A 25,789-nucleotide genomic window follows, 5' to 3' on the forward strand; every position below is an offset into this window, starting at 1 on the left:
GCCACTTTGAGAAGTTGCAGTTTCGCTGCCGCCTAACAATTTGAGGGGCAAGCCGCAAAATACCTAGGAGCAACTTCAAACACCTGGTATAGGTCCGCACCCCAATCTCGTGCTGGCAGGCCGCATATTGAGCTTGTAGCAGTCTAGGACAAGAATAGATTATAGGAGGCAGATAATAACTAGCACTACCTACCCACTTCCGTGGAAAAGAGTTCCAACGGAGTATCTGAACACCATACACAGTAGGTATCTTGAAACAGTGCATCCCAACGCAAATCGACTGACCTCCCTTTACACTACCTAAACCCACTCAGCCGCAATTCACTCTTCCGCTTCACCTTCTTCAACGGACTCTGGCTCCTCTTGAATGGAGAGAACGACGGCCGCCTTCCAAACGGCCCCGGCAGTGCCTGCGACATAGGCTGCGACGGCGTGCCCTGAGACTGCTGCTGCTGAGAAGAGCCAGCCAGGCTCATCCCAGAATCTCTCCGGTACTCCCGCCGCAACGGTGATCCCTGGCGAACCCTCGGCGTCCCAAATCCCATCACGTGCTGTTGCGACGAAAAGTTCCACGGCGGTCCCTGCTGGTGCTGCTGGCTCTGGTTGCTTCCCGTTGGAAGGATCGTTGGCAGTGGCTGCGTCGACGGACCCCCCAAAGACTGGGACGACTGATCCATCAACAGGGAATCCTCGCCGAATATCCTTTGCGACAACCGCTCGGCCTTCCTTCGCCGTGCTTCTATTTTCCGCCGTCGCCTGTTGATCGCGTCCTCGGCTTCGAGGTCCTCGCCGGGCTTCCACGTGATGTCATCGGGGTCGGCGCCCAGGTCCCAACGGGAGAGGGCCAGGGCGGGCTCGCCGTGAATGGTTGGGGACGTCTTGAGGTTAGCGTACTTGCGCAGCCGGAGAACGACCGCATCCCCCTTTTCCTCCTCCGGTTCTTCTTCCGTCAACTTCCCCTTTCCTTTGCTAGAACTTGGTAGCGACGGCTGGGATGACGTAAGAGTCGGTGAACTAGGGAATGGCAGTGAGCTTGAAAGCTGGCTTTCTGCAGCCGTCCAAGACTTGGGCACGGCAGAGACGCCGATGCTACTGAGGAACATCTCGGCCGCCATGTGCTGCAGCACCTCTTCGCGCCTCTGGCGGACGGCCACTTGTTTGGTTGGCCCCGGCTCGGAAAATAGCTCTCTGAGGCGCTCGACAAGGTCGTCAGGGCCGAAATCTATCAGCGGCCGACGCGCTTCAGGCACGAACAGCCATTCGTCGGCATGTCTGTGCAGGGCTTCCTGCCGGGCATCCCATTCTCGCGAGAGCCGCAAAAGGTCGACCCCCGGCTGATGGGGCGTTGCCAACTCCAACCTGAATAACGGTTAGCCACTTAGACCTGAATCATGCGAGAAATTGCACGTACAATGAATGCCTCGGCATGTACTCGTCTTGCTCCCCCCTCTCCATTGCCTGTTCAATGAAGGTGAAATCAATGTCAGCCATCGGAGATATCCGCCCGTCCTGATCTCCCAGTGGCTGCCCCGTTGCGCCAGACAAGCGCTGCGCAACGAGGTCAAAGTCGATACGCCGCTGGATCCCTCCGCTAATACTCTGCAGAGCTAGCGAATTGTGCGCTTCTCTCCCAAAGACCACTCGTTCATCGAACTCATCAGGCACGGTGAACGCGTCGGTTAGACGCTGTAGTAATTTAAGCCGCCGGCTACCGTCCTCCCCAAGAGTCTCCACAACATCAGGAGGCCGGATCGAGACACTGGGATTATCGGACCAGGCACACAGGACACTGTGGACTGCCAGGTCCTGTCCGAGCGTCAGTAACTGAAAGAATCTCAGCTGTGCTGATCTCATTGCTCGGCCCGCTGCCGAGGTTGGCTCACCGCCCGTTAGGCGGCTGGCCGGGAGGATGCTCAGGCCGACAAAATTGGAAGGGCTCTTGAGCGAAATGGTATCGCGGTGGTATCGGACCGGCGTGCCTGGTCCCGGGTCGATGAACCAGAACACAGTCATCTCGGTCTCACGGGCGGACCAGACACAGACGAAGCACGCCATGAGATCGTTGATGTACGCTCCAGGCGACACATCCAGCCGGATGGTTGGGTCGTTTGCATCTTTCTGGTGCGGATACGAGCCGAGGATATCGAGGGAGAGCGACTTGCTTTCGCGCTCCTTGCTCTTGCTCTTGCTCTGGTTCTTGCTCTTGCTCTTGCTTTTGCTCTCCTTCGCAATGACCCACAGCAGGTTAGTACTAGTAAGGACGAATGCCTGGGCAGGATTCAGTCGAGAAGGCGCTACGCCCAAGATGCGCTCGGTGTCATTGGCAAGCACCAGGTGCGTCAGGGAGTGCACCTGTTGGGCTGCAACATCAAACAAGTGCAGGTTCTTGGAATTGCACAATAGTAGCGATCCTCGCGGGTGACTTGCTTCGAGCTCGGCGGATCTGTGGGAACGTTTTGACGTTTTCGACTTCTCACCTAAGAATAGCCACAGTACCTTGTGCGGCTGCAGCTCCGCCGTAGAGCGAGAAGGCAGCTCCGGAATGCATCCCGACAAAATGCTTCCGAACATCTTCATGACCGGCGCCAGCTTTTTCGGTCGTGTTTTTAAACGGCCTGAAACTTCCCACAAACTCCAATGGCCGGCCTGGTCAATGATGGCTAGTTGAGGCCTGTCAGCATCGAGAGGTCGGATGAAACAAATATCAGTTTGCAAGCTTCCGCCGGTACGTTCGGAGGGTATGGTGAAGAGAGGGTTGGCAAAGATCTGGCTGACGGCAGCCCGGCCGGAATGCCGGGACAAAGCGCCGCCGGCAGAGATGGGCATCATCCGCAGCTCAGGCTCGTAAATGGTAGTTGAAACGCCGTTCTGAACGAGGAGCCATCGCAGATTGTCGTCTCTTCTGGAATCAACAGCGAACCTGATTAACGAAATGGGAACCCCGTCCTGGCACCACTCCCCCGCGAGTTGAGAATCCAGACCATGCAGACGAACCCTGATGTCCGCGTCGGTCCAGGTCCCTTCCTCCCGGGCAAGGCTTATCAACCGCAGAATATTGCCCGAGACGCCCGAAGCCACGGCCAAGACGGGATGACCCTTGCCGGACTCGCTCTTTCTCAGGTCGGCCATTTGCCCGACGGAGAACAGCGCTGCCGTCGCTGATGATGCATGTTGGCTCCTAGCCTGGGACGCGGCGATTTCATCCAGAACTAGAGACTCGATATCCGCGTCATTTATGGAAGCCTCTGGGAGAAACTCCGATAGCCAGTTCTTTTGATATCTCACCACCTGGGACGGCCGCGGATCACTAGGCTGGGGAGCGGTAGTCTTGGTGGCCGCACACCACTGCGTAAAGGGTGTAATTTGTTGAAAGCCAGGCGCTTGGGCCGTCAGTATTGGAGCGTAGTGTCAGAACCGACATGGTAGAGCCTATCACTCACTCTCATCCTTCGCCCGGTTCCTTCGCATCTGCCCGATGCCTTCGTTCCCTTGCGCTGGTGTATACGTTAAGCGTCCAAGGAAGCCATCCGTCGGCACCCGGTGAGCCTTGGCTCTGCCGGTCGCTTGGACACCATCCTCCGCGTTGTCATCCATTGGGACCTACTAACAGAGGAATCCAAAATGGCGATGATTTCGGTATCATTCTCTCGTTTCTTGGAGGAACGATAACAGCTTTTGGCTGTTCTCAAGCGAAGTCGAAGTTGCGATCGATTTCGGATTGTTGCCACAAGGCGTGGATTGGAAACATTGAGCTCTGGAATAGATGGATCTTTTTGCCCCAGGAATTAGAGTTTAGGTAATATTGCTTTCCTAGCTGCTTCAAGAGATGAGGAAGCCTCGAGAGTCCATAAGGTGTATGAGAGGCTCACAGGTGCCTTGATTAATGCAAACGGCGGCTCTCCTTTAGTGAACTTTTTAGTGGGTCTCACAAAGAGATGACGAATGAGTGTTGCATATGTGGGCCATGCAGGCCCGGTCTTGGCGGAAATGCCCCGGAAACCCGCGAAGATGGCAACAGGGTAAACATCCACAGAGAGATCAATCCATCCGGAATCCATATACGGAAGTACAACTTTGCACATCGCCATCTTGGATAATCACCCCAACACCTCCGTCAGATCAGTGCTCAGAACGCACTAGAAAACTAGAAAACTACTTGACACGGCACATCAAAGCACCATGGCATCAGCATTCGAGCCCTCGTTGTCAACCAGCCGACCACCGATTGGGGGTCCGTCGCTCGCGGACACCCTTCCCAACATCAACTTCGGCTTCGACGAATTGCGCGACCGCATGGCTAAGTTCACGGCCAGGTTTGATGCATTCATCGAGCAAGGGAGGAAGCGCGTACTGGAGGAAAGGAACCAGTTTCACATGAACGTGGCCGAATTGCAGGGTACGAAAATGGACTTGCCCTTGTGCTGTACCGCGCTCTCCATTCCGAGATTTCTAACTGCGACCCCCGAATAGAGGACCAGCGCATGAAGAAGAAGGACATCGAGATCCTCCAGCTGAAAACCAACACCTACCAGCAGACCATCGCCAAAGAAGCGGCCGAGACACGAGAGATGCAAAGCGCCATCGCCCAGCTCACATCCCAGCGCGACCGGCAAGCCGCGGCACGGGACGCGCTCAAGGAGCAGATCGCTGCCACGCAGAAGGACATCGACGCGAGGCTAGCCGCGCAGCGGGCGCACCAGGCACAGCTCGAGGCGCAGGCGCGCTTCAATGTCCCAGAGCTAGATTTCTGGGTGACGAACCTGTGCATGCGCATCGAGGGCGCCGGGGTGGAGGACCGGCTCAAGTTTGTGTACACGCATGTGGATGAGAAGAACTGGGAAAGAGAAGCCTGGTTCGAGCTCTGCACGGGGAGTAGGGACTACAATGTGCGGCATTGCAGGCCCAAGCTGGAGAGGGAGAAGGTTGAGAAAGTGTTGGAGCGGGTCAATGAGACGAGGGAGTTAGTGACGCTGTTGAAGGGGATGAGGGAGTTATTTGTCGAGGCTATGCGGTCGTGACGGGCAGGCCACGAAGGTCTTTTGTGTAATGTGATGATGATGCCATGATGTGATGAGGATTCGCTTTGGACCTGGCAAAGGCGGCAGCATATCGGCTTCTTGGGAAATCGGTACTACTAGTATATATGGATGCGATTGAATTGATACCCAACGATTCAATGTTCTGGAGATAAAACGCCCAGTGCTCCTACGTTCACTGTGTCTCTACATCTGCCTGTCCGTTCTGGCTACTCTACCTATGTTCATTGCTCACATGGTCACGCGTTGAAGCCCCGCCGATTAAACTGTTCGACGCGCATCGCGGGGTCGTTTTCAACCGTGCACCTCTGTCGCGCACAAACAGGCATCTATCCGCCCAAGATGCCGCCCAACGAGCGTGCTGAGAAGCAAGCCGCTGCGCAGCAGGCAGTGGACATTCTGCATGAAATCGCTACTATTCTGGTCAGCCTGAACCACTCCGGGTCCACTACTACCCGAGAGCCGCGTATAAATCGACAACAACTGACCGCCTGACAACACATAACAGAACTGCCACCTCGACCGGCGCACTCTGTCAATCTGCATTTCAATGATTGAGAACGGGGTGAATCCTGAGGCTCTAGCAGTATGTTTTTTCATCACCACCACCACCGACATGGACGTCCACTAACACCTCCTAGAACGTCATCAAAGAGCTGCGCAAGCATGGCCAGGAAGCGCAGCTCGAGGCTGCGGCGGGGGCCTCATCGGCGCGACGGAGATGAAGTCCAAGCCCCGCAGCATCCTCTTCCCTCACCCTTGCGCCCGTAAGGGGTAGTCGTCGACAGGAAGAAAGGGCATAGCACACATCTTCATCAACAACGGTATGAAGGAGAGGAAGGGACTAAGCCAGAGGTCCAATCGATTGCGTATCTCGATACCAGCCACTCTCAACGGACTGTTGAGCGGCACTGCGAGTTTCATACACAGAGCCAGGCTGGGGTACGGGGTGCTGTTCGGTAATGGCACCTCATCGGCCTTCGAAGATACGGCAGCTTTGATCTTAGTTGAAGGTCCGGGACCTATCCGGGACGGACTAGGCTAGGTAACCTACCTACATGACATACCAAGCCGAAATGGGGATGATTACCGGTTTTCTACACACCATACTAGGTACTCTTAGGGTACATTACCGTCATAACCCATGATGCAATGCGCTATGTATAACCCAGAACTGTCGAATGCCGCCCAAAAACACGCCAGCGCAAACCCATCTATGCCATCCCATGCCAGACAGAGCCGACTCCTGTTTCGCCCAAACTCCCAGCCAAACCAAACCCCATATTGCCTTTCCAGTCACTAGTGAACCCATATGCGGTGAGAAATTCAGCTTCCACCCCATCTCTAACTCCCTGGGCTCTCGAGGTCAGGCAGTAAGTGTGGTTCGCGATCCCTCCGTGTACAAAACCAAGCTGACGAAGTGATACCTCACAGACCCTATCTGTGCCCAAGAAGCAGGATATCCTCCTCCTCCTCCTCCTCCTCCTCTTCCTCATCGTCATCCTCGTCTCCATCTTCCCTCTCGTCTTCCGATTCGTCTTCCTCATCCTCTTCATCGTCATCATCAAAGCCCACCGCGCTTTCAGCCGATGTGAGACCTGTCATGCGGTCAAAATCCCGGTCCCAGGCGCCAAACAGATCCAGCATGTGATCCTCTCCGTTGTCTTCATCACCATCCTCCTCCTCTTCATGCTCAGAGTGTCGCACGTCGGGGCGGCGAGTGACGGCGAGAGCGGGGACATGCAGATGCGAGGAGGTTGCAGTAGAAGGAGCGGACGACGGTGCTGACGGGCCAGCCAGTTGCGGGTCTGACAACGCAGTGCGGTAGAGCAATCTAAATAAATACACGGGCGAGTAGGATAATGGGGAGGAGGACAGCAGGGCAAAGCTTCGCTCCGGCTCGCCGTCCCGGTCTCGCTCGCGTTGCTGCCGCTCCTGTACCTGCAGTTGCTCGGAGAGGAAGGCTGGGTCCAGTGCTACCGGCTGCTGTTGGGTTAGTTGAGGCTGCAATGTTTGCTGCTGCTGCTGCTGCTGCTGCTGCTGCTGCTGCTGCTGCTGCTGCTGTTGTTGTTGTTGTTGTTGTTGTTGTTGTTGTTGTTGTTGTTGTTGTTGTTGTTGTTGTTGTTGTTGTGGTGGTGGTGGTGGTGGTGGTGATAGATGTTGCTGTTGCTCGCTATCGCCGCTAGGCATATTCAACAGCTGCACCTGGGTCGTATTGTAAGACCTGCAAACCGCACATTTCAGCCCTAGCCAGTGATACGCGGTTTGGGTCTTGGCGGAGCAGTCATTGCACGAGATCACGGCGCGGGCGTCGGCATACTCGGGCGGCATGGGCTGGTTGAGGATGGCGATGTCGAAATTGCGGAACTGATACTCCATGTTGATGCAGGACTTGTTGCAGAGTGGGCACTTGTACGACGTCTTCATGTGCTCTTCGAAGCAGAGCCGATGGATGCTGTGGCCACACTGCATCACGATGACGGACTTGGGCGAATTGAACATGTACTCGTTGCAGATCGGGCAGTCGCAGTCGGTGGAGCGTTCGATGCACTTGTGCTTGTCCAAGCTGGAAATGGAGATGCAAGCCATGCATTTCTAGGGACCATCAGCGAAACATTTTCAGAGGTAGAAGGGATTCCCATGTGCTCACCTTGCAATGGAAGAAGTCCTTGCCAAGCCCCTGGCCAACCCTACACAGTCCGCAGTCGGGGCAGTGATAGATGGGCTTGTTCGGATCATCGTTCCAGAGCTTGCAAATGCCGCAGTAGTAGTAGGCGGCCGATTGCCCGCACTTTATGCATGTGTCCGACGCCCTTTGCGCACAACCGCACAGCATGCACAACATGTGCTTGGTCCGTTGGCGCGGGAGGACGTGGTCCTCGACGGCATCGTGGCAAAGCCGGCACGTGTACCACCGCTCGCAGGAGGCGCACTGCAGCTTGACATTGCGGCGGTAGTGCTCGCACCCGAGGTGCCTCTCCCCGTCTTCCTCCGCCTCTTGCTCCTCTAAATGATACCATTGCCTTTCGTCAGCCGGCGGCCTGTTGGGCGCATAAGTCGGGGTGAGGTCCTCCTCAGTGAGCGGCAGCTTGAGCGGCCCCCATCCGTCGCCGAGCGGGTTCCATTTTATGAAGGCCTGCAACGGTCCAATATGCTCCACCGACTCCGGCGGGTCAAGTGTACTGGAGCTTGCTGGGGATACTGGTCTTAACGAAGCGTGGGCAGACCTGGAAGACAGCTGTGCTCTCGTGTACTTCTCCGTCAACAATCGGTGCAGCATTTGTGCCTTTGTGTTCTCCGGGGCATCCATCAGCCGGATGGCCTGTATCCTCCGCCGGAGATCCCCCATCCCGTCATCCTCGGGTAGCGGACTCGCTCTCGTCGCCTCTAGCACCGGCCAACTCATCCCAGCGGTTGCGTCTGTCGCGGCGTTGGCGGGTGGTGTGTTTGATGATTGCTGACTGGGTTCTGAACTAACGGTTGATCTGGGTCTGGCCACGCTATGGTCGTCGAGGGTGATCCGGGAGCTGCCCGCGTTTGGCGACGGGAAAGCGCCTTCGACTAGGATTTCTTGGGCGGGCGTCGTTACAGGCGTCACAGCGCTGCTTGGGGATTCCGGAAATGTCTCCCATGTCGGCCGCCTCGCATGCTCCTCCTGCTCCATGATTGCGCTTCCATTGGCACCGGCGCCCCCAATCGACCACGTCCTCAGTCTCCGGGCCTGCAATGTGGGGCCGTCGTTCGCGGGGCCGTCATTGTTGGCGAAACCAGAAGAGAAACGACGGGCTTGTCGAAGTACTGGAGTAATTATGAAGTCCGATACTAACTGTGCCATCGCAGAGCATTGGGTAGTTTGGCGATGGGCTCTAGGAGTTGTTGTCGGCGTGTGGCGGAATAGTCATTGAGAGATGTGAGAAGTGAGCAGACACTCGGGAGATCTCTCAGCCCAGCCTGCAGCATGTGCTTCCTCAGCGGGCGGGTCTTGACAAACAGGCGGCACGGGCATTGGACGCCTGTCAGAGCGTGCAGGGTCCGGGATGCCCGGAAACAGCAGTTTTGCCCCACTGGGTAACTATCGCCCCACCATTTCTCAGTTTAGCTATGATGAGGTAAGGGGTTTTGATAGGTAGCTCGTTATGTTAACCAGCTGAGCCACCAACTGGCAACAACTCAACCTCAACAACTCCAAAAACCGACGGGAACTGTTGAACTTGCCTGACTCAGCGTCTAACCGCGTATCCTATCAAATTAAGCGAAAGCAAAGCCACCTTAAACTTTGCTAGCGGATCTAGGCGCATTATGATATTGTGTGAATGCCTAAGGTAGCCAGCACAACCTAGCACATAGGCAGGCCACAAGCACTAGCTCTCATCGATTGTTCCAAAAGGTCAACTGGTAGAAGTCAGGTAAGGTCTGCTTGAATGTAGCCATTCCTTGTGTCAAAGTGCTGTGGCTCCGGAGAAGAGGCATATAGGAAAGCAGGAGGGCGAGGATTCAAATTCTGAGGATTCAAATTCTGATTACCTAAGTAGGTACCTATTCAAGAGCTGAGGGTCAGACGACAGACTTGATCGAGTCTTATCCTCAGGTTTTTGAGTACCCTCAACTGAGAGTCCTACATCAATGTCTGTGTAGCCCAAGCCCCTAACTCATAACCGGGGGATTCCAGCGCTTGCCTTCTTACCTACTACTTGTTAGTGGTGAGCATGCTCCGTCATTAGCTTTGAGAGAGAGCAGTCTCTGGACTTGAAAGAACAAGAAGGAACTTGTCAAGTGACCTACTCAAGTCAACTGAACGAAAGCTCCAATCCACGTACCTAAGTGTATAATCATCTCAAACTAGGTGCTAAGTCCCAATAACGGTCAGCTAACTCCAGTCGTCACCGAGTAGCCACTTACTTCCCGGCTCTGTTCTCACCGACAGTCTCGGGTGACTCGATGCGAAACTGAGCCTTGACGCCCAAGTGATCGGTAACCCATGGTCTCTCGAGGTCTGTCCCCTCCAACAGCTGCTGGGCCGCGCCCTCATCCTCAACCTGTACGCCCATCCCGAACCTCTCAAACCCTACCAGCTCAACCCGCCCGCAGAACATAATCTTGTCCATCCGACTCAGTCCAAACCGCTGCCGCTGGCTCCGGCCAGCCATCTGACCCCAGGTCATGCCCTCCTCGGCGTCCTCGACACCGCCACTCTCAAGATACGCATCATTGAGATTATTCCCAACATGCAGCGTTCTGTCGAAATCCTCGATGGCGTTGAAATCGCCGCCGATGATGCCCGCATACACGCCATCCTCGTGCAAGTACTTAGCCGCTGTAGCCAGCTGCGATGGCCGTAGCGGCGGATCCCTCTTGAGGGACTCCAGGTGCGAGGTAGCCACGCGCAGCGTCTGGCCCTGGGGCAGGGCGATGTCGACGCAGAGTGCGTCGCGCTGCATCCCCGTCCGCTCGTAGTGCACGCGGAAGACGGATTTGATGGGCAGGCTGCGGTGTACCAGCATTGTCGTGCCTGGTGTGGTATAAGATGCATGCCTGTAAATATCGTACGTTGATCGCGTGATTCCAAGTTAGCAAAACGTACCATAAGCTGGTGATGCCCAGTGGACGGTGGAGGCGTCGGTGATGTTGTAGTCTTGCCGGACCCAGTCCGCCTGCTTGATCAGTGTCAGATCACCTTCGGTCATCTCGTTCAACATGATGACGCTAGGGTCGGCCTGTCTGCTGACAAGCGAACGGAGATGCTTGAGGGCTGAAGCCATCCGTGCCTCGTCTTCGGGACGCATGAAGTCGATGTTCCAAGACAAGACTGAGAATCGAAAAGATCTTGGGGTTTCGGAGCCTGGAGGGACCGTTGAACCCTGCACCTCGACCGGTGCCACAGATCATCCTTAAGAATGAAGTATTCCTGGTGCGTCGGCTCCCCACGCTTTAGGTTGCGAGCGGAGAGGTTGGAGAACATGGTGATGATTTGTGGCTTTGGCTTCACGGTTCTCCGGCGAGTTATACGTTTGAAAAGCTTGAGCATTACGAACGCCCAATTGGCTCCAAGGGCTCGAAGATGAATCAACGGATGATAGTAGCGTATCTTCCGCGAAGGTCTTGGATGCTGCGTCAAGTAAAAGTGGCTAGGGAAAGCACTAGGGTATTAAGCTTGGAAACGTGAAGGTGGTCAGCCGGCGACGTTGCTGACATGTTCAATCAAGACGTCAGAGAACACGGAAGGGTTAGGGTTCTCAGGAGGTCTGAACTACCTACAACTACTAGTATCTGACGAGAGATTTAGGGTCAGGCCTAGAGCAGGGCAATGGGTCATCTTAGAGTGAGATGGGACTAGTAGAGTATCAACTGAATTGCAAACTTCAAGTTGCCAGTGTTAGTGTATACCACCCTACCCAACTTGTGCTTCTCTGGCCATATATCTGAATTATTGTTGATAGATATCACGACTCTTCACATTCAATGACCTACGTGGCGTGGACTCTAAGCATATTTTAGCAGGGCATAGTCACATGGGTGTTTTAGAGACGGCTTTTCTTCAATCTCCAAAGTGTTCCTCCATAACATACCGCCTCGACAACCCTGGCTAACTCATCAACACCCGCCCGATTGTGCTAGCACTCAAAGTTGATTCGTCCACGGCAGCCTGCTTCCTATTGCACACCTCCAGCGCAACGCCAATGACGTGACTACTGGGACGGCTTCATTGCAAGCCGGCCGCGAACTGCGGCTTAAATCTACGGGGTAGAGACTACGGTTGCGGCTAAGAAAACTGTGGGTGAGGGGACTGATACTGGCGGAACAGAACGAGAAGTGACGGGAACGTGTTAAGTCTACTTCAATTGATTAGGATACTAGGCGAGCTATGAAAGATGGGGATAAGGATGTAGCGTCCGATGTTATTCATCCTTCAAATGCATTGAGATTCAAAGAGTGGATGCTGATTATGGAATGCGGAGACTAACATCAATATCGATTTGAGTTGATGGAGAAGATGAAGAGAAAATGCGTTTCAAACTCTAGCATCTTTACGTGCATGGTTGAGCAGTAGCGTAACGACCTTCTACCTTTATTATCTATACATATAGAGCCTGCACAGCGCTTATCACTCACCCCCAGCATAAGACACCATGTTGGGATTCCGGCATGGGGTTCTGTAGCCAGCTACCTCCCCTATTATCGTAGACCTGGAGTGAAGACTCAACCCTTAGAGAGAGTGAGTTCGGTGAGCCTTTCGATCTGAGTATGCCAATTGCTTAATATGAGAGTGTCATGTGGGTAGGCATTCAAGAGGCAAGGCCACAGGTCCAAACGATAGTACGCCTACTCCCATATAGTCATCTGAAACCATCACTCGTAGTCATGGATATCCAGAACATCACAGCATGGTCCGACCCCGCCGCACCCAGCATCTGGTCACTCCCACGACTACCTACAAGGTGTCTTCCGTTTATGTCCATCCCGGACCTATGCAGACGCCGCCTTAGCCACTCACTTTCTGTATTAATTAAGGTGACGAATGTTGAAAACTATATTCACCCTCCGAGCGTACCCAAACCGAGAGAAGCGAGGAATTGGAGGAATAATGCGACGCTGACTGTCGCAGTGCCACTGATCCGTAGGTCGGCTGCTGTTGATAGAATTCTACCAAGACGCAGCTTCGACCAACCTCAGCCAGCCACGCCATAGCACTAGCAGTAGCTCGAAACTTCTTCCATTCCGACAGCTCAGCAGCAGAGAAGGCCCCCCACCACTCAATGCTACGAAGACGATTGGCAGCCAATGGACGAACCGGACGCCCTCCCCCAGGGAACTGACTGTACCTACTGGATTGGAACGCCCCGTCAAGTTCTGATGAATGACTGACTGGAGTAGCAACGGGGCTTGTCTATCGGTTCCAAACCGCAGAGATGCTACCTGCAGATGCATTCATCCACCCCTTTGTGCCTTAAGAGGCAAACCCGAATGGAGTGAGAGGCTGCAGCTGGGCCGCGGCAACGAAGCATTGCAGAGAGCAACGTGGGAGGCAGGCAATCGGCTTCGCTTGCTACTAGTGGAGAGTGACCGACCGAGGACAGACATGACTTGTCCATAGATCGCAGATCTGCTAGACCTACAACCCAGTGATAATCACCTTGCCACCTTTCCCTTTGCTAACGCTAACTGACCTGCTTGCTTTGATTTGACTAACGACGGGGGGAGACGTGGCACGCTTCGAGATGGGCGCGGGCGGAGGAGAGCATGGAGGGCAACCGGGAGAGGCCCAGGGAGGGGAGCTGCCGTGACTGATATTCTTGTGACATCAACTGCTTTCACTGCGGACTCGTCCGCCTGATGGGCGAAGACTATCCTCACCCATCGCCCTGCCCCGCGAAGGAGCTGCCGCGCGTCCCTCAAGCCGGGAAGGCATAGATCCATGATCTACAGCGGAGCTCCGAAGGCTGTTGCCGTTGCTGTTCCTATTGCAGCCCGACCCATCTCAGAATCTTGCCTTTTGCCCGTCTATCCCTCCTGGGCTTCCACGACTGGAGTGCCTAACGCCACATGTTAGCTACTGCATCCAGATCCGCTTACCCTTCCTCAGCCACGAAGACACATGGACCCCCCCGAGGTGAAATAGCAATACGTCCAGTCCACCCTCATCATCATGATGAGTTGAGCCACGAAGAAACGATGTTTCACTCCCCCCCCCCCCCCCCCCCCTAGGGACTCCAATCACATCGGCATCCACCGTTGTGAAGTCAACATCACACAAATAACGCGCCGAAGACAACCTCGATCCCTGTTACAACCAGTCGGAAACCACCGGCATCCTCTTAGGCATTGAGTTCGATATTGATGTCGCACACGGCACATCCACCCGTGTCCGAGACAGTTGTGTTCCACATTCCACAGTACTTGTGGCAGTTGGGTCATTGTCTGTGCCGTGAAACTCGGGCGGGGCGTTGTTCCAGGCCCTCGAATTGCTCGCCATCCCTAGTGTACGGTGTCATCCCGTCGTCGTACAAGACAACGGTTGGCAACGGCAAAGGCTGAGTGTGGAGCAGCGAGAGCCAGTAAATGAGATTAAGGGTTTCGGCATTCCTGCTCGCCTTACCAGGCTGTCCCTGAACCTAAATAGTAGCCTAATGCTCCGTAATCGTGTGAACTATCCAGAAGAGAGCTCATTCCGCTGACCCGAAGGGCGGTGCTGACATCGAGTGTACAATCTATCTATTAATGCGCGCGGTCGATAATGGGAAACGTTAAGGTCCACTCAGTTTGGTGATGATAGGATGTGGGATGTTTTGGACGCAAGGGACGCCAACCGCAATAAAGCCATTGTTTCATCTGAGTCGCTGACAACGACAAGAATCGAACGGATTCTGAATCCTGCAGACTTGCTGCCTCCTTCAATCCCGATTCGACCCTACTGTGGTTTTGGTTGGCAATGCCAAACTGCACCATGCCAGCTTCTGATGCGGGACTGTCCATTTTTGGCTTTGGGCACACATCTGTCTTGTACAAGCTTGACTCACACAATCACCGTTCATTGGTAGGTTGACATCGGGCTGGACGGAGGGGACACCGGGTTGGGTGAGACGGGGTCCCCACTTGTGCCAGCCCGGCCCGGAACCGGAAGCGGATTCGATAAAGTGGGGGGAGCTTCCGGGTCCCACGCGCGGACTTCCCCTGCTCGCGCGTGACCGGTCGGCCGATACGGATGAACCAGATGGGCAAGTCCATAGGTACCTATCAGAAGGGAGCCCACTTCTGCCCGATCACCCAGGGCCGTACGGAGTACAAGACTTGGGCTTCGGCTGAAGTACCTGACCCGTGCCTACCCAATGCCTGCAGCTTTCCACACGGGTTCACCGGTTCGGCAGTTTGTCCCATGTCAGAGCCGGTTCGTGGAACGGGCGGAACGGCTGCCCAGAAGCAAAAGCAAAACGACTGAGACGGTGGTTGCCAGCCACACGCCCCCGAAAAGGCGGAAAAACTGGTCGGCCAAGGCGACCCGCCCGGATCCGCCGACCAACAAGGTGCGGCCCCGCCCATCAGGAACCGCCCGTGGAGTTCTTCGGGCTTCTCTGCAGCGAGCCTAGTGCAGTGTATCGCACCGCGTGGCCACGAGACGACCTCAATAATCTGAGCGGAAGCCGAAGGCCGCTTGAGCAGTTGACACGTCGGCCGGCATGGGTGCCAGGTACAATACTCCCGTGGTTCTGCCTGGTTAATGAGGTGCCATTCGTCAGGGAAGGGTGTGAAGCCCAGGAAGACGCAGCAAACATGAGCTTTTTCGGGACGCTTGGAGACCACGAAAGCTCGCCCTGACAAATGGAGCTTCCGTTTCAAGAAGGGTCGCATTTTTGGTTCCAGAATGTGCAAGCGGCGAGGCCGACGGATCTATGACCCATGTCGACCAGAGAAGCGGAAAACGACATGGGGCGTGCACGGCACAGCGATGGGCATCGGCATGAAGATGAAGCCATGAAGATGACTGCCCATCTTAGCAGCCCCACCTAAGCTCCGATGGTGAGGGCGGCACTGGAAAGCTCAGGCTGACAACACGCGGAAAAAAAAATCATCTTTCTCTTCACCTGTCTACACTAGTCAATTGTATCATATTGCGATCAATGCTGGTTTTTCAAAGAACACCCAGTCAACAAGGCTTCGCAGATTGTGGAAGATGCTGGAACTTGCCCGATCCAACAAGATTTATTTCAGCTACACCGTCTTTCTTCACATTTCTGTTAGCCAATGATAGTGGAGCATCAGTGGGCCGCCGCTGGGCTGAATCTGATCTGATGTTCGAGATCATGCAAACCCTAATAAACAACACGGGACGGGAAGGACCCTCTTCAGCGTCTTGAGCCAATCAATGGGCCGAATCCATTTACCGGTCTCTATGCAATTGACCAACAGTGATCTGAAACGCCCCACTGAATCTGGGCTTGAGGGCTGCTTGGTTGTATATTTCAGCAATCTTGCACAGCGAAGGGAGTCGTTGTATCATCATCAGGGCCAGCAACACACAGCCTTGAGAACCAATATAGACGGCACTCTGTCGAGTACGGTTTTCCAATGCCTGAAAAGACTCAATATTGCGTTATGCCCTAAGAACCAGTTTTGGCCGGCTGGCGGTTGTGACGGTGAGCTCCGCTGCGCCGAATTGCTAACCGTCAGTGTGAATGATGCCACGAGTGGAACTTCCCCCGGCACAGGTCCCCACCGCGGGATCGAACCTTGCGAGACCGCCGGAAGCAGCCGGCGACAAAAAGGGGAATCAGGGGACGAGGTGCAGCTTGAGCTTTGGAAGCTCTGACTCGATCATGATTAGTTGTGAGTGCTTTGCATTGTTATTACACTAGGGTTCGTGTCTAGAATATCGCATTATCAGATACAAGGAAGTGCGGAATACTAGCTAGTAGTGTAGTTGGACACATTTTGATTGACGATCTCGGCCGGTTCAGGGATTCTTTGTTCGCGCTTCAGTTTCATCCATCTCTCCCAAGAAAGAGCTAAGACATTGAGACGGCACAAGACCCGCTAAATTGTATTATTAGCTTCGATCGTACAGTTGGTGGCTTGAGCTTGAAGTTTTGTTAGGATGACCGATCTCGGAACAGATTGATTGCTCTGGTATGGAAGCCACAACATCACGTGGATCTTGTGATGATTAACGAGTAACATGGAGAGCTGACAAGACAGAAAGATCCTGCTGGCGGATATGTATGCCCTCACCCTTGCGTTCCAAAACTTGTAGTCCTAAATCGGGAGTGATGGTCAAGTCCTTTCATAATCGCCAGCTAATAGAGAACCGACGTGGGCATCTAACTACTAGTACACATTTTCTCGAGTTGGGATTTAGTGAGTAATATTTTGGACAGATACCCGACATCCTAGATCATCCCGCCCTGCCAGAGTGGTTCAGTGAGATGTTGATACAAAGATCTCTCACGCAATATGCGAGAAATCAGTCATCTGCATCAGCGGGAGAGCAGCTGCCTCACCGAAGTGGGCCTGAACCTTAATACATAGTACTACCGTACCTAGGTGAGGAGGGTAAGGTACTCAGTACTACCTTAATTGACGGTACCGGTGAGATAAGGTAGAGCTTCAAGCTTCAAGCTTCAAGGGCGATATCGGAAGAGAACCTTGAAGGTAGTGTGAGTCAGAGGACAGGAGATAGGAACAGAGAGCAAACATTGAAGACAACAACAAAGAAAGTTTCAGAGCCACTGAAGGGCTGACCCCGACCAAACTTCCTATTGATTCCAGTTGCCAATGAGTTGTGCCGTGTTGATACGAGTAGCTTACCTGCCATGGCTTTGTTTTTGAAGGCAGCTAAACAAAACATACCTTTTTATTAACCGGCTGCGTGAATCGTCCCTGATCGGAGTCAGTGCCAACTGTACAATACCGCAGTACGTACTGTAGTAACTGCCTACGGCGGTACTGTAAGGCGGTAAGAATCTGCATGTGCGGCTCCCCGGCTCCGGTGCCGGTCGCCCCGGTGGAGCCCGACAAGGGATGGGACTGCACGGGGCGGGAAACATGCAGGAATCCTGAGCTTAACCACACCGCACACTTGCATTTTTACCTACAGCCGTGTAAGAAACTTGCATATGATGGAACATGACAAAGCGGGTTGGCGGCGCTGTAAGGCACAACAGAGGCTGACGAGAGGCAACCAGCGGGACAGCCAAATTCGCCTGATCGCTCCTAATGTGCTGTGAATTTGCCTCTCATGCCCATTGTTAGATTGCTCTACTGTATGTAACTTGGAGCTTCTCTCCGCGCCACTCGGTTGGGCATGACTTAGTTCACGATCTTTCGCCCAGTATGATGTATGAATGGGCCGAGAATGACATGGGAGGTGATTAGACCTCTCCATGTCATAAGTGGATAAAAAAGTTTCCTTTGCCCTCGGCGCTGGCCGGACAAGTCCTCTCCGGGCCAGCTGGGTCCGGACTCTGATCCGCGAGTCATGTTCACGATGGCGAACAAAGAAAAAGCAAATGCAAAGAGTGGCTTCGGCTTTCGCCCCCATACCATTCCCTCTCTGCCTCCATAGGTGTATCTCCTCGGCAAGCGGTATGAGAAGTTCGAGAAGGGTCCAGACTACAATCCCCAACATGGTACGTATGTAAGTGGCAGAGAGCATAGGCTTGTGTAGGTCCTGGACTTCCGATACACAGTTGTTGTCCGGCAATCAAAACTTCCCCAGACTTTGGGGCTCTCCTCCCCGGGCCGTTGAGCTAAGCCCAGGCTGCATGCAGGGGGCCGGAAAGCAAAAGAAGCAAAGTCAAAGCGGAAGGCCGTGGGGAGACAAAGCCGATCATCGTCGGTGTTCCCTCCTGCGGTAGGTGCTCTTACTCTGGCGGTAAAGTCTCCAGACTGTCGGGTTTGACGACTTCAGGCCCGTTTCGACCCATTGGGGAAATGTCGGTATTGAGCCTCTGGTGCTGGGATCTGTATCCGCTCTCGAACTCTCTCGTCACAAAGCCTAGTCCCATGACTTGCTGTTTCTGGCCCAGGCGTCGAGGCAGCATTGCACATGATACTAAGTGTGAACGAGTCAGAGAAAGGCTCGAGAGGAAAAGTTCTACCACAGCAGGTGCACAGTTCCGGTTGCCACGGGACCTGTAGCGCATTCCAGGTTGGGTAGTGCGTTGTGGACCGACTCAAACTCGACTCTGATATGGCGCCAGAAAACGCAATCTGCTCGTCAGTTCCAGTAGCAGTAGAGGTGTAACGCGGCGTACACAGTACGGCGCAGCTCTGGTCCCTGAGCGGACCTCGACAACAAACCTCGAACCATAAGGGTTTCCACTGGCTTCGTATGCAGAACTTTCCACTACGCCGTGCGGCGTCTGACTCACCAAAAAGCGAGATTACCATGTAGACTCGTAGAGTAGGAAATGGAAGCTGATCGAGCGTTGAGGATGAGGACAGGTGGAGAGATCAACAACTGGGCAAGCCGTGACCTAAGTTAGGCTCCGTGATGACGGTTTGGCACGAACCAGTCAAGCAATTTTGCCCAAGCATTACACGTGTAGGTTATTGCAGCGATTGCAGCTGTACACAGTAGTACCGGTAGTGTATGGTGTCGACAAGGCGGCCCAATCAAGGAGATGCGGAACTTGGACTGCATCTCCGCACAGCACAATGGCTGAACGACATGTGGACACAAAGCTCTTGCTCACTGGTGACTTGTCCAAGTGGAGCCTTGAAAAGCCCGAGACGCGCGGTGGAGAACAGTTAACTAAATGGAAACATGGCACGATATCGATGGCAATGCTGCGGTTGGTGGATTGGAAACGCTTCAATTGATGACGGGATTGATGCCAATCTCTGTCGAGTTGGTATTATGCGCAGGGAGAACCGGAGCAGTAGCCAGGCAGGACGACCGCTTTGCCGAAAATTCCCGCTCCCAGTGCAAACACCTCATCATACAGAAAAATTCCATCGTAATGTGAATCATCCATCGAGTCCCAATCCAGCAAGTGCCTAATAAGCACCCACAGCCAATTGATGCTGTGTTCAACGCCAACCCAGTAGTCCTTAGCCGCAAACCAGGTCCAACAATCTGAGCCTTGCCTAACACCGAGTATCCCAGGCCTCCCACCCAGAACCGTCCATATGCTAAGTACTTGGTGCCCAGAGGAAAGCATAACAAAACCCGCCCAAAGTTGTATCGCTAATACACGAGATCGCTCCCATTGAGTTGAATTGGTGAACCCGGTCCAAATACGCCTTGTCCCAAACATGTGTGAAAAAAAGACAAAACCAACCCTTTGTGAACCCGAGCTTTTTTTTATGATGCTGTGCTCCGATGCATGCAAGTTCTTTTTGTTACAACAAAACCCGTAACCCAGAGACAAACGAGATATGGAAGGCTGAGTCGTGTGGGGTTTTCTTTATGGCGTGGATGGATCGATTGAGTTGGGGTGTAGTTGCTGACGACACCTAACTGTCGACGAAGCTGAGAGGAGGATGTAGAGATCGAGACCGTCGGTGGTAGGTCTAGTATGATCGTCTACGTTGGAGGCGGACGGATTCGAACGAGCGGGCATACGCGCGAAGCTCCCTCGCCGCCTTTTCGGACAGCTGTGCCGCGTCGAGAGGTGCAGCGGAGGAAGTGCTCCTCATCGAGCAGAGGCTAGTGTGTGATGCCGACGGCGAGAGGCCGTGGCCTCTGGTCGAGTCCCTTCGAGGGCTACTTGACAGAGCGTTGCTGCTGAACTCGTATGCCGGCGACAGGTAGAACCTCCTGTTGCTCGTTGCGCTGGACGGCCTCGGCAGGGTCCAGTCAAGCGGAGGGCTGCTTAATGCCGGAGAGCTCGCGGCGGAGCTAGGTGTTGAAGGTGATGTCTTCTCATAATCGGCCAGTCGGCAGGATTCGGAGCAGTAGGTGGCACCGTCGGTCTGCTTGTCGCAGCCGAGGCAGAACTGATGTGTCCAGTCGAGAGACATGGTGGAGGATTAGACGTGGAGTCTGGTTGGAACAGGACGAGGCCGTCTAAGGGAGTGCAAGAGACGAGTTATCGGCTGCGTTGAGTGAAGCGAGCTGGATGGAGAGACCCGGCGGTGTCTGTACGGTTGAATCTTGGTGCTGTCCTAGAGAGAGAGTCCGAAGCTATGGACTGCTTCCAGAGGAACTGCGGTGACTATAAGAAGACGGAGGCTTGTTGACTCATAGCAATGGATGCCAGTCCGAGAGGCAGCGAAGTGTGGAGACAAGAAGGAGAGTGCGAGGGTGATTAACGACGAAGCTATCCTTGTGCCAAAGTGGGAAGGGAAGTTGAGGAGAGCTCGGGCAGCCGGGGTTAAGTATCCTGGCACTGCCTGCCCTGGCTGTTGCGGGTGTGTGAGAAGAAGGAGTGAAGCAGAGACCCATGATCCCCAAGGACCCACGGAGACGCAAGATTTGAGTGCCCATCGAGGTACGTGGCGCGAGGGGTCCGAGAAGTACCTTGACGGCGCGGGCTGCTGAGTGAGATACGAAGGGAGGCTGTACGGAGTACTTCCTCACCCTCGACCAGCGACTAGCGCAAAAGGGTGTGGTGGGGCGGCCCCGCAAGAAGAGGCAGACGCTGGCAATTTGCGCTAGGCCCCTTCCGCTATAGCCCACTTGCAGGGGCTGTCCTTGTTGGTGTGCAAGAAAATTCTTTTCTTGCCAGGCGTGAGCACAACATGGTCTTGTCGTGGCACCACCCTGGTCACTTGGGGAAAAATGAGTGGAGTCTTGTGTGAGCCCATCTTGGCAGTGCCTTGGACCAGACAGCAATAACGGACTCCGTGAAGGGGCGTGCTTTCAGTTGCTGGCCACTGTTCGCTGCCACGCTGCTGCGTTCACAATTGGCGTTCGCCTGTGGACATTCACAAAGCACTAGACGTAACTTCATTGCCAGTAAGATCAAGAGGGTTTTCGGTGAGGTTTGCTAGTTCATCGTTGCTGAGGTGCCCGGACTCTGTTCTCCTGATCTTTCTTGTCTGTTCTGGTTCGATCTCCATGAAAATTTGAAAATGGACCAAGAGATCAAGAACAGCCCAGGGCGGGCCGGCCATCGCCTGAGGTGCTACCTCCATGCGCCACTTAGTATAGTTATTGTACGTCCTTGGGGTGCAGGTATTGTGCCAGTGGTCTGAGGTTGACCAAGCACGGCGATCAGGCGTTTTCACTTCAATAGATCTACGGAACACATTCCTCGCCTTCACAGCACTCTTCTTCGTCCTGCAAAACCATCCAATGATGGCATTTCTCGGCCGATGACTCGACCCTAAAACCCAGCTGCATGCCGAACCAGAAGCGGCGGTGGCTGTCTTTTGGAGTGCGGATGCCAGGCATGTCATTGTGGTGCAACATTAACAGAGGCTGTCGTCATGCTACCGGTAGCAGCAGCCGCCAGCGTCGTCAACTCATCCACGATCCGGACATCGCCTCCTCTCTGTTGCATTCCATTCGGCAACCGGGTGTTTGGGGATAAACAGAAAACAGCCAATACCCGCGTGGGGGTCTTGCCGCTCGTTCAACCCTCTCAGTTCGCATTGCAGCGCAACATTATGTCGGCTTGCAAGGCACACATACACTATCTATTGTCTGGTTTTGGGGGACAACCTTTCTAGTGCGACCACAACGACGACGACGCTGTTATCGGGCGAGTGGGGGGAACGGCGACGGCGAACTGTTGAAGCTACATGCTGCAGTGTGACCTTGCTGCTGTCGCTCTCCCAAAGCTGTGCCTCAGTCAATCCAACTTTCTGCAGGGCCTGGCGTAGTGTAGACGGGAGACCGGTGATGGACCTCTTCATTGGTTGCCCTTCCATTGCCTCTGGACTGGTTCATCCGTGGCAACCTCGACCGCTGGGACGAACGTTCTATAGGCGTGCAGTTCTTATGCAGGCGGGCGCGCCAGCCCCCTCTCCTGCAGCAGCCCGTCGATTCTCACAGTGCCAATCAGCGGCAGTGGAAGCACTGCAGAAGAGCAACATGGAATGCTATTTGGATGCTGTTGAAGTTCTGAATGGTGAGTCTGGTGCCATTGTCCAATAACACAGCAGGTCTCGCTGCAAGTCCGGAATACCCTTTTCGAGTGTTCAGCAAGGTAACTTGCTCAACCACTTTACAGGTAACGGTGCTCGTAGCTCCCAAGATGTTCCCTCCATTCGTGCCCGGCTCATTGAAACAAAGACGTATTCGACTTGGCATCCGGCGCGAATTTCGTCGATCTGCTTCAGGCAGACAGAAGCATAACGGAACTGCTTATCAGAGTGGAACATGGGGATCTTGCGCTTTCAGCCCGAGATTCCCTTGATACCTGCTGTCCCATCGGATGTAGGGGAGCTGGGCGAGCTAACCGACTTCGGATTTACTTGCAGCACCCGGCCCTCTACGGCGCTCCACTGCGTCCACGCCAGCAAATCATTGCTGCAATCCGTTTCGTCAATTGGCACGTTGGGTGCAAAGAGGCAACCGGTTTCACGAATATGATGAACCGTCTGTCGTGTAGCAGAGCTCAGCCAGGAAAGCCGAGCATCAACTTTGGTGTTTCGAGGTGGCGGTTGTCTTTGTTGCGCAACGGCTGCAATGGATGTCGTAGACATCCAACGCAGAGTCCCTCCCCCATTACGGAGAGTATCTCAGTTCGTGTCATTCAATACTATGTTCTTAACCCGGATTCGGCACTTTGTCCCTGATATCTGTATGATGGGGTTCGAGTACGACCTCAACCGACCGACCCCTCGTCCCTCGACTGTACGGTTGTGTGGAATTCATTTGTACGGTCTTTAGTGGCACGATCAGCGGTCCATTAAATACATGAACCATCGAACAGTCGAAGAAACAGCGGCAGCTCCCGGGCCCCGTGCGGATAGATGAGCAGAGGAATCATGCCAGAATCAAATTGGGCAATCCACTTTGCATGCGACTTGAACATTATCGTCCTGTTGCAGCAGTTGTGGGACGTTCGGAGAATGCAGAGGAGAGGGGTTCCACCCCCCGGCGGTAAGTTTGGCGATTCGCCGACTCCGGTGTCCCATGTCCTTGTTCTCCGGTCGGTCCGTCGCGATATTTGTGGGGGATGCTGTCCCCCGGATCGGCCGCACTGCCGAGAGCTGTCGGCATCCGCTCACATTCGAAGAATGGCAATTTGGGTCTATCTCACAGATTCTCTTCATTGTGTAAGTAGATGGGATGCGATAACCGACACCGCCAGGATTGCAGGCTGATGACCCAAATTTAGGTACTGTTGCGTGTTGGCGGCGTGCCTAGATGTCATCCAACAGTTCTACGCATCGTCAGCGAAGACTAATATGAACACCAGGCTGCAGGCTGCATTGGAATGCTGCCGATCTCCAGGGCTTTTGGAGGTAAGGTAGATAGATGATAGATACGGTGCAAAATCGAGACGAGATGACTCCTCGAGGCTGTCACGGTGAATCAACTCGGCGTCGTTAGTCAGCCGTCCCACAGCAAAGTTCCTGACCGTTTACAAATTCGATGGCAGACGAACAGGGCGAACGCCTGAGACAGAAAATGTCAACATCCATGTCTGTCTTCAGATGAGACAATCTGCTCGTCGGCGGTCTCTCTTCCCGCCCGGGGGACAATCTTGGATATTACACAGCATGACAGACAAGCGGCAAGCAAGTATCCCAGCTGCCCAGGTTCACCTGCCCAGCGTTAGGATATCGTCATATCGCCACGCAGGCTGGACGTGGTGTGTCGATCGCATTTCAAAATGGATTTGCTTAGGTGCTTATTAGCAATGCCGCTAGCATCACGCTACATTTCGAGATCAAGCCATGGGACTCGAAAAAACAGCAACAACGAAACCACCGCCATGGAACACGGGACAGGACAGTCGATCTGTATCTCGAAGGATTTCTCCTAGGGCTACACGTGGCCTATAGGATTCGGTTCATGATAGTGCTGGTGGTTTTTGAAAAAATCTGATGGGGTGTGAGTCGATTCACCCAAGAAGCTTCGGTGTATAGCCAATCATTGGACAAAGCCAATGCACCTGGGGAGGAATTTCCGTAGTGCTGATGTCGACGTCACATTTCAGCCCTCCGGTGAAGCCGGGCAAGAGGGCTACCGATCTACGCTAAAACTTTGCTGACAGTGACTCAGCCCAGCAATCGGAATCAGCCTCAAGCCTTTCCTACTTGGGCACTGCTATCGATTTCGTTTTGCGTCTCGGTCGATGAGCCACATCCCTATTCAAAATCTGCTCGGTTATCTCTTGAGGTCCAGGCATCGGAGCAAAACGATCTGCTGAGGTTCGCCGCCTGCCTACAGCAAGATAGCTAGGGGGAAAATGAGGCTGTCCATTGGCCGCCGGGAGGCTCGTCCTAATCTTGTCAAAGTTCCTGTATGAAGTGGGCGTCGCAACCTAAGGTGGAAGCTGAAAAAAGGTGCGTCTGATGAGTTCAGCCAGCATGGCTCCCGGTGCCTTTCCTATCAGGGCGGAGAGCATCGTCAGATTCGCTCCGATCACGGCTCGACTAAGGATCGAAATTTTCCTTCGATGACGGTCAGTCTGACTGCTCGGTTCATGTTGATGGTCTGCGCACTATCTCGGCCAACCGCCGCCTAGCAGGCTCAGTTTCCCAGACCTGAAATTTTGTCAAGACATGTAGGACCCGCACACATGTGCTCGGCTGAATGAGACAGCGGCAGAGACAGCGTCAACGTACAATACATGAGTTGCACGCGGGCCAGGCCAGGCCTGGTCGAGCCTGGCCCGCCGTCTGCAACCTCATTGAAACGGCCTTGGCCGATCTTGACCTTCACGAGCAGACGCCCGTTTCCATTCTCATCGGACACAAACGAATCGATATCTGATAAGGCACGATGGGATCGTACAGACACTTAGATCGCCACTTGCCGCGAGGTCACTGAGGTGAAAACTACCTGTTGGTCCGGCAATCAGGGCAGTGGGTGCCATAGCCCCGGCGCTTCAAATGACTTTTGTCGATGCTGTCGGTTGCAAAACAGTTTTGATGAGTTGGTGTCTTCTTTTGCTTGCCAGTGCTTCAAAGGCACCGTTGCATCCATCTTGCATTCGTGAACTCGGGATCAAGCGCTCTGACGGATCTGGTTGGTTCAAGCAGAAGATGCCCAAGCCCGGCGAGCGTTCATTGGCCAGACGCCAAGCGGCAGAGCCCGACGTTAACAGGCACGCGCTAGCGCCCATGCCTTTCCCTGCAGAAGCAATCATGGATGGCGACAAGGACCGCAGGGCCAGCACGGTTTGACTTTCGTCGTG

The 25,789-nt window shown here is 54.2% G+C and overlaps 8 protein-coding genes across 8 annotated transcripts; 2 read left to right on the forward strand and 6 right to left on the reverse strand.

Annotated features, from left to right (window-relative positions):
- Positions 1-142: 142 nt before the first annotated feature.
- B0T15DRAFT_436619 (RNA polymerase I-specific transcription-initiation factor-domain-containing protein) lies at positions 143-3,895 on the reverse strand. The gene is made up of 3 exons (XM_062865835.1): positions 3,441-3,895; positions 1,412-3,380; positions 143-1,359 (listed from the first exon to the last, which is right to left on the reverse strand). Exons 1-3 carry the CDS (start codon positions 3,592-3,594, stop codon positions 297-299), a joined length of 3,186 nt encoding a protein of 1,061 aa, XP_062720044.1. The 5' UTR covers positions 3,595-3,895; the 3' UTR covers positions 143-296.
- Positions 3,896-4,013: 118 nt separating this feature from the next.
- Positions 4,014-5,187, forward strand: B0T15DRAFT_503554 (chromosome segregation protein Spc25-domain-containing protein). The gene is made up of 2 exons (XM_062867474.1): positions 4,014-4,396; positions 4,471-5,187. The coding sequence occupies exons 1-2, from the start codon at positions 4,180-4,182 to the stop codon at positions 5,016-5,018; spliced, it is 765 nt and encodes a 254-aa protein (XP_062720045.1). The 5' UTR covers positions 4,014-4,179; the 3' UTR covers positions 5,019-5,187.
- Position 5,188: 1 nt separating this feature from the next.
- Positions 5,189-6,143, forward strand: B0T15DRAFT_535945 (mitotic-spindle organizing gamma-tubulin ring associated-domain-containing protein). Its single transcript, XM_062869530.1, has 3 exons — positions 5,189-5,459; positions 5,545-5,622; positions 5,678-6,143. Exons 1-3 carry the CDS (start codon positions 5,379-5,381, stop codon positions 5,759-5,761), a joined length of 243 nt encoding a protein of 80 aa, XP_062720046.1. The 5' UTR covers positions 5,189-5,378; the 3' UTR covers positions 5,762-6,143.
- On the reverse strand, positions 6,144-8,958 carry B0T15DRAFT_436622 (uncharacterized protein). Its single transcript, XM_062865836.1, has 2 exons — positions 7,687-8,958; positions 6,144-7,631 (listed from the first exon to the last, which is right to left on the reverse strand). Exons 1-2 carry the CDS (start codon positions 8,869-8,871, stop codon positions 6,474-6,476), a joined length of 2,343 nt encoding a protein of 780 aa, XP_062720047.1. The 5' UTR covers positions 8,872-8,958; the 3' UTR covers positions 6,144-6,473.
- A 973-nt stretch (positions 8,959-9,931) lies between these two features.
- B0T15DRAFT_494742 (Endonuclease/exonuclease/phosphatase) lies at positions 9,932-10,819 on the reverse strand (the record flags this gene model as incomplete). Its single annotated transcript, XM_062867037.1, has 2 exons — positions 9,932-10,545; positions 10,618-10,819. The coding sequence occupies 2 exons, from the start codon at positions 10,817-10,819 to the stop codon at positions 9,932-9,934; spliced, it is 816 nt and encodes a 271-aa protein (XP_062720048.1).
- A 3,876-nt stretch (positions 10,820-14,695) lies between these two features.
- Positions 14,696-15,783, reverse strand: B0T15DRAFT_535963 (uncharacterized protein). Its single transcript, XM_062869531.1, has one exon. It carries the CDS (start codon positions 15,378-15,380, stop codon positions 14,769-14,771), a length of 612 nt encoding a protein of 203 aa, XP_062720049.1. The 5' UTR covers positions 15,381-15,783; the 3' UTR covers positions 14,696-14,768.
- A 2,035-nt stretch (positions 15,784-17,818) lies between these two features.
- B0T15DRAFT_535965 (uncharacterized protein) lies at positions 17,819-18,388 on the reverse strand (the record flags this gene model as incomplete). Its single annotated transcript, XM_062869532.1, has 1 exon — positions 17,819-18,388. A coding segment is annotated over exon 1 (232 nt), but the record flags the coding sequence as incomplete, so codon positions are not given.
- Positions 18,389-19,914: 1,526 nt separating this feature from the next.
- Positions 19,915-20,608, reverse strand: B0T15DRAFT_234661 (uncharacterized protein). Its single transcript, XM_062862998.1, has one exon. It carries the CDS (start codon positions 20,490-20,492, stop codon positions 20,043-20,045), a length of 450 nt encoding a protein of 149 aa, XP_062720051.1. The 5' UTR covers positions 20,493-20,608; the 3' UTR covers positions 19,915-20,042.
- Between the last annotated feature and the right edge of the window lie 5,181 nt (positions 20,609-25,789).

Source organism: Chaetomium strumarium (genome assembly GCF_033439665.1).
Source record: "Chaetomium strumarium strain CBS 333.67 chromosome Unknown B0T15scaffold_5, whole genome shotgun sequence".
NCBI lineage: Eukaryota > Fungi > Ascomycota > Sordariomycetes > Sordariales > Chaetomiaceae > Chaetomium > Chaetomium strumarium.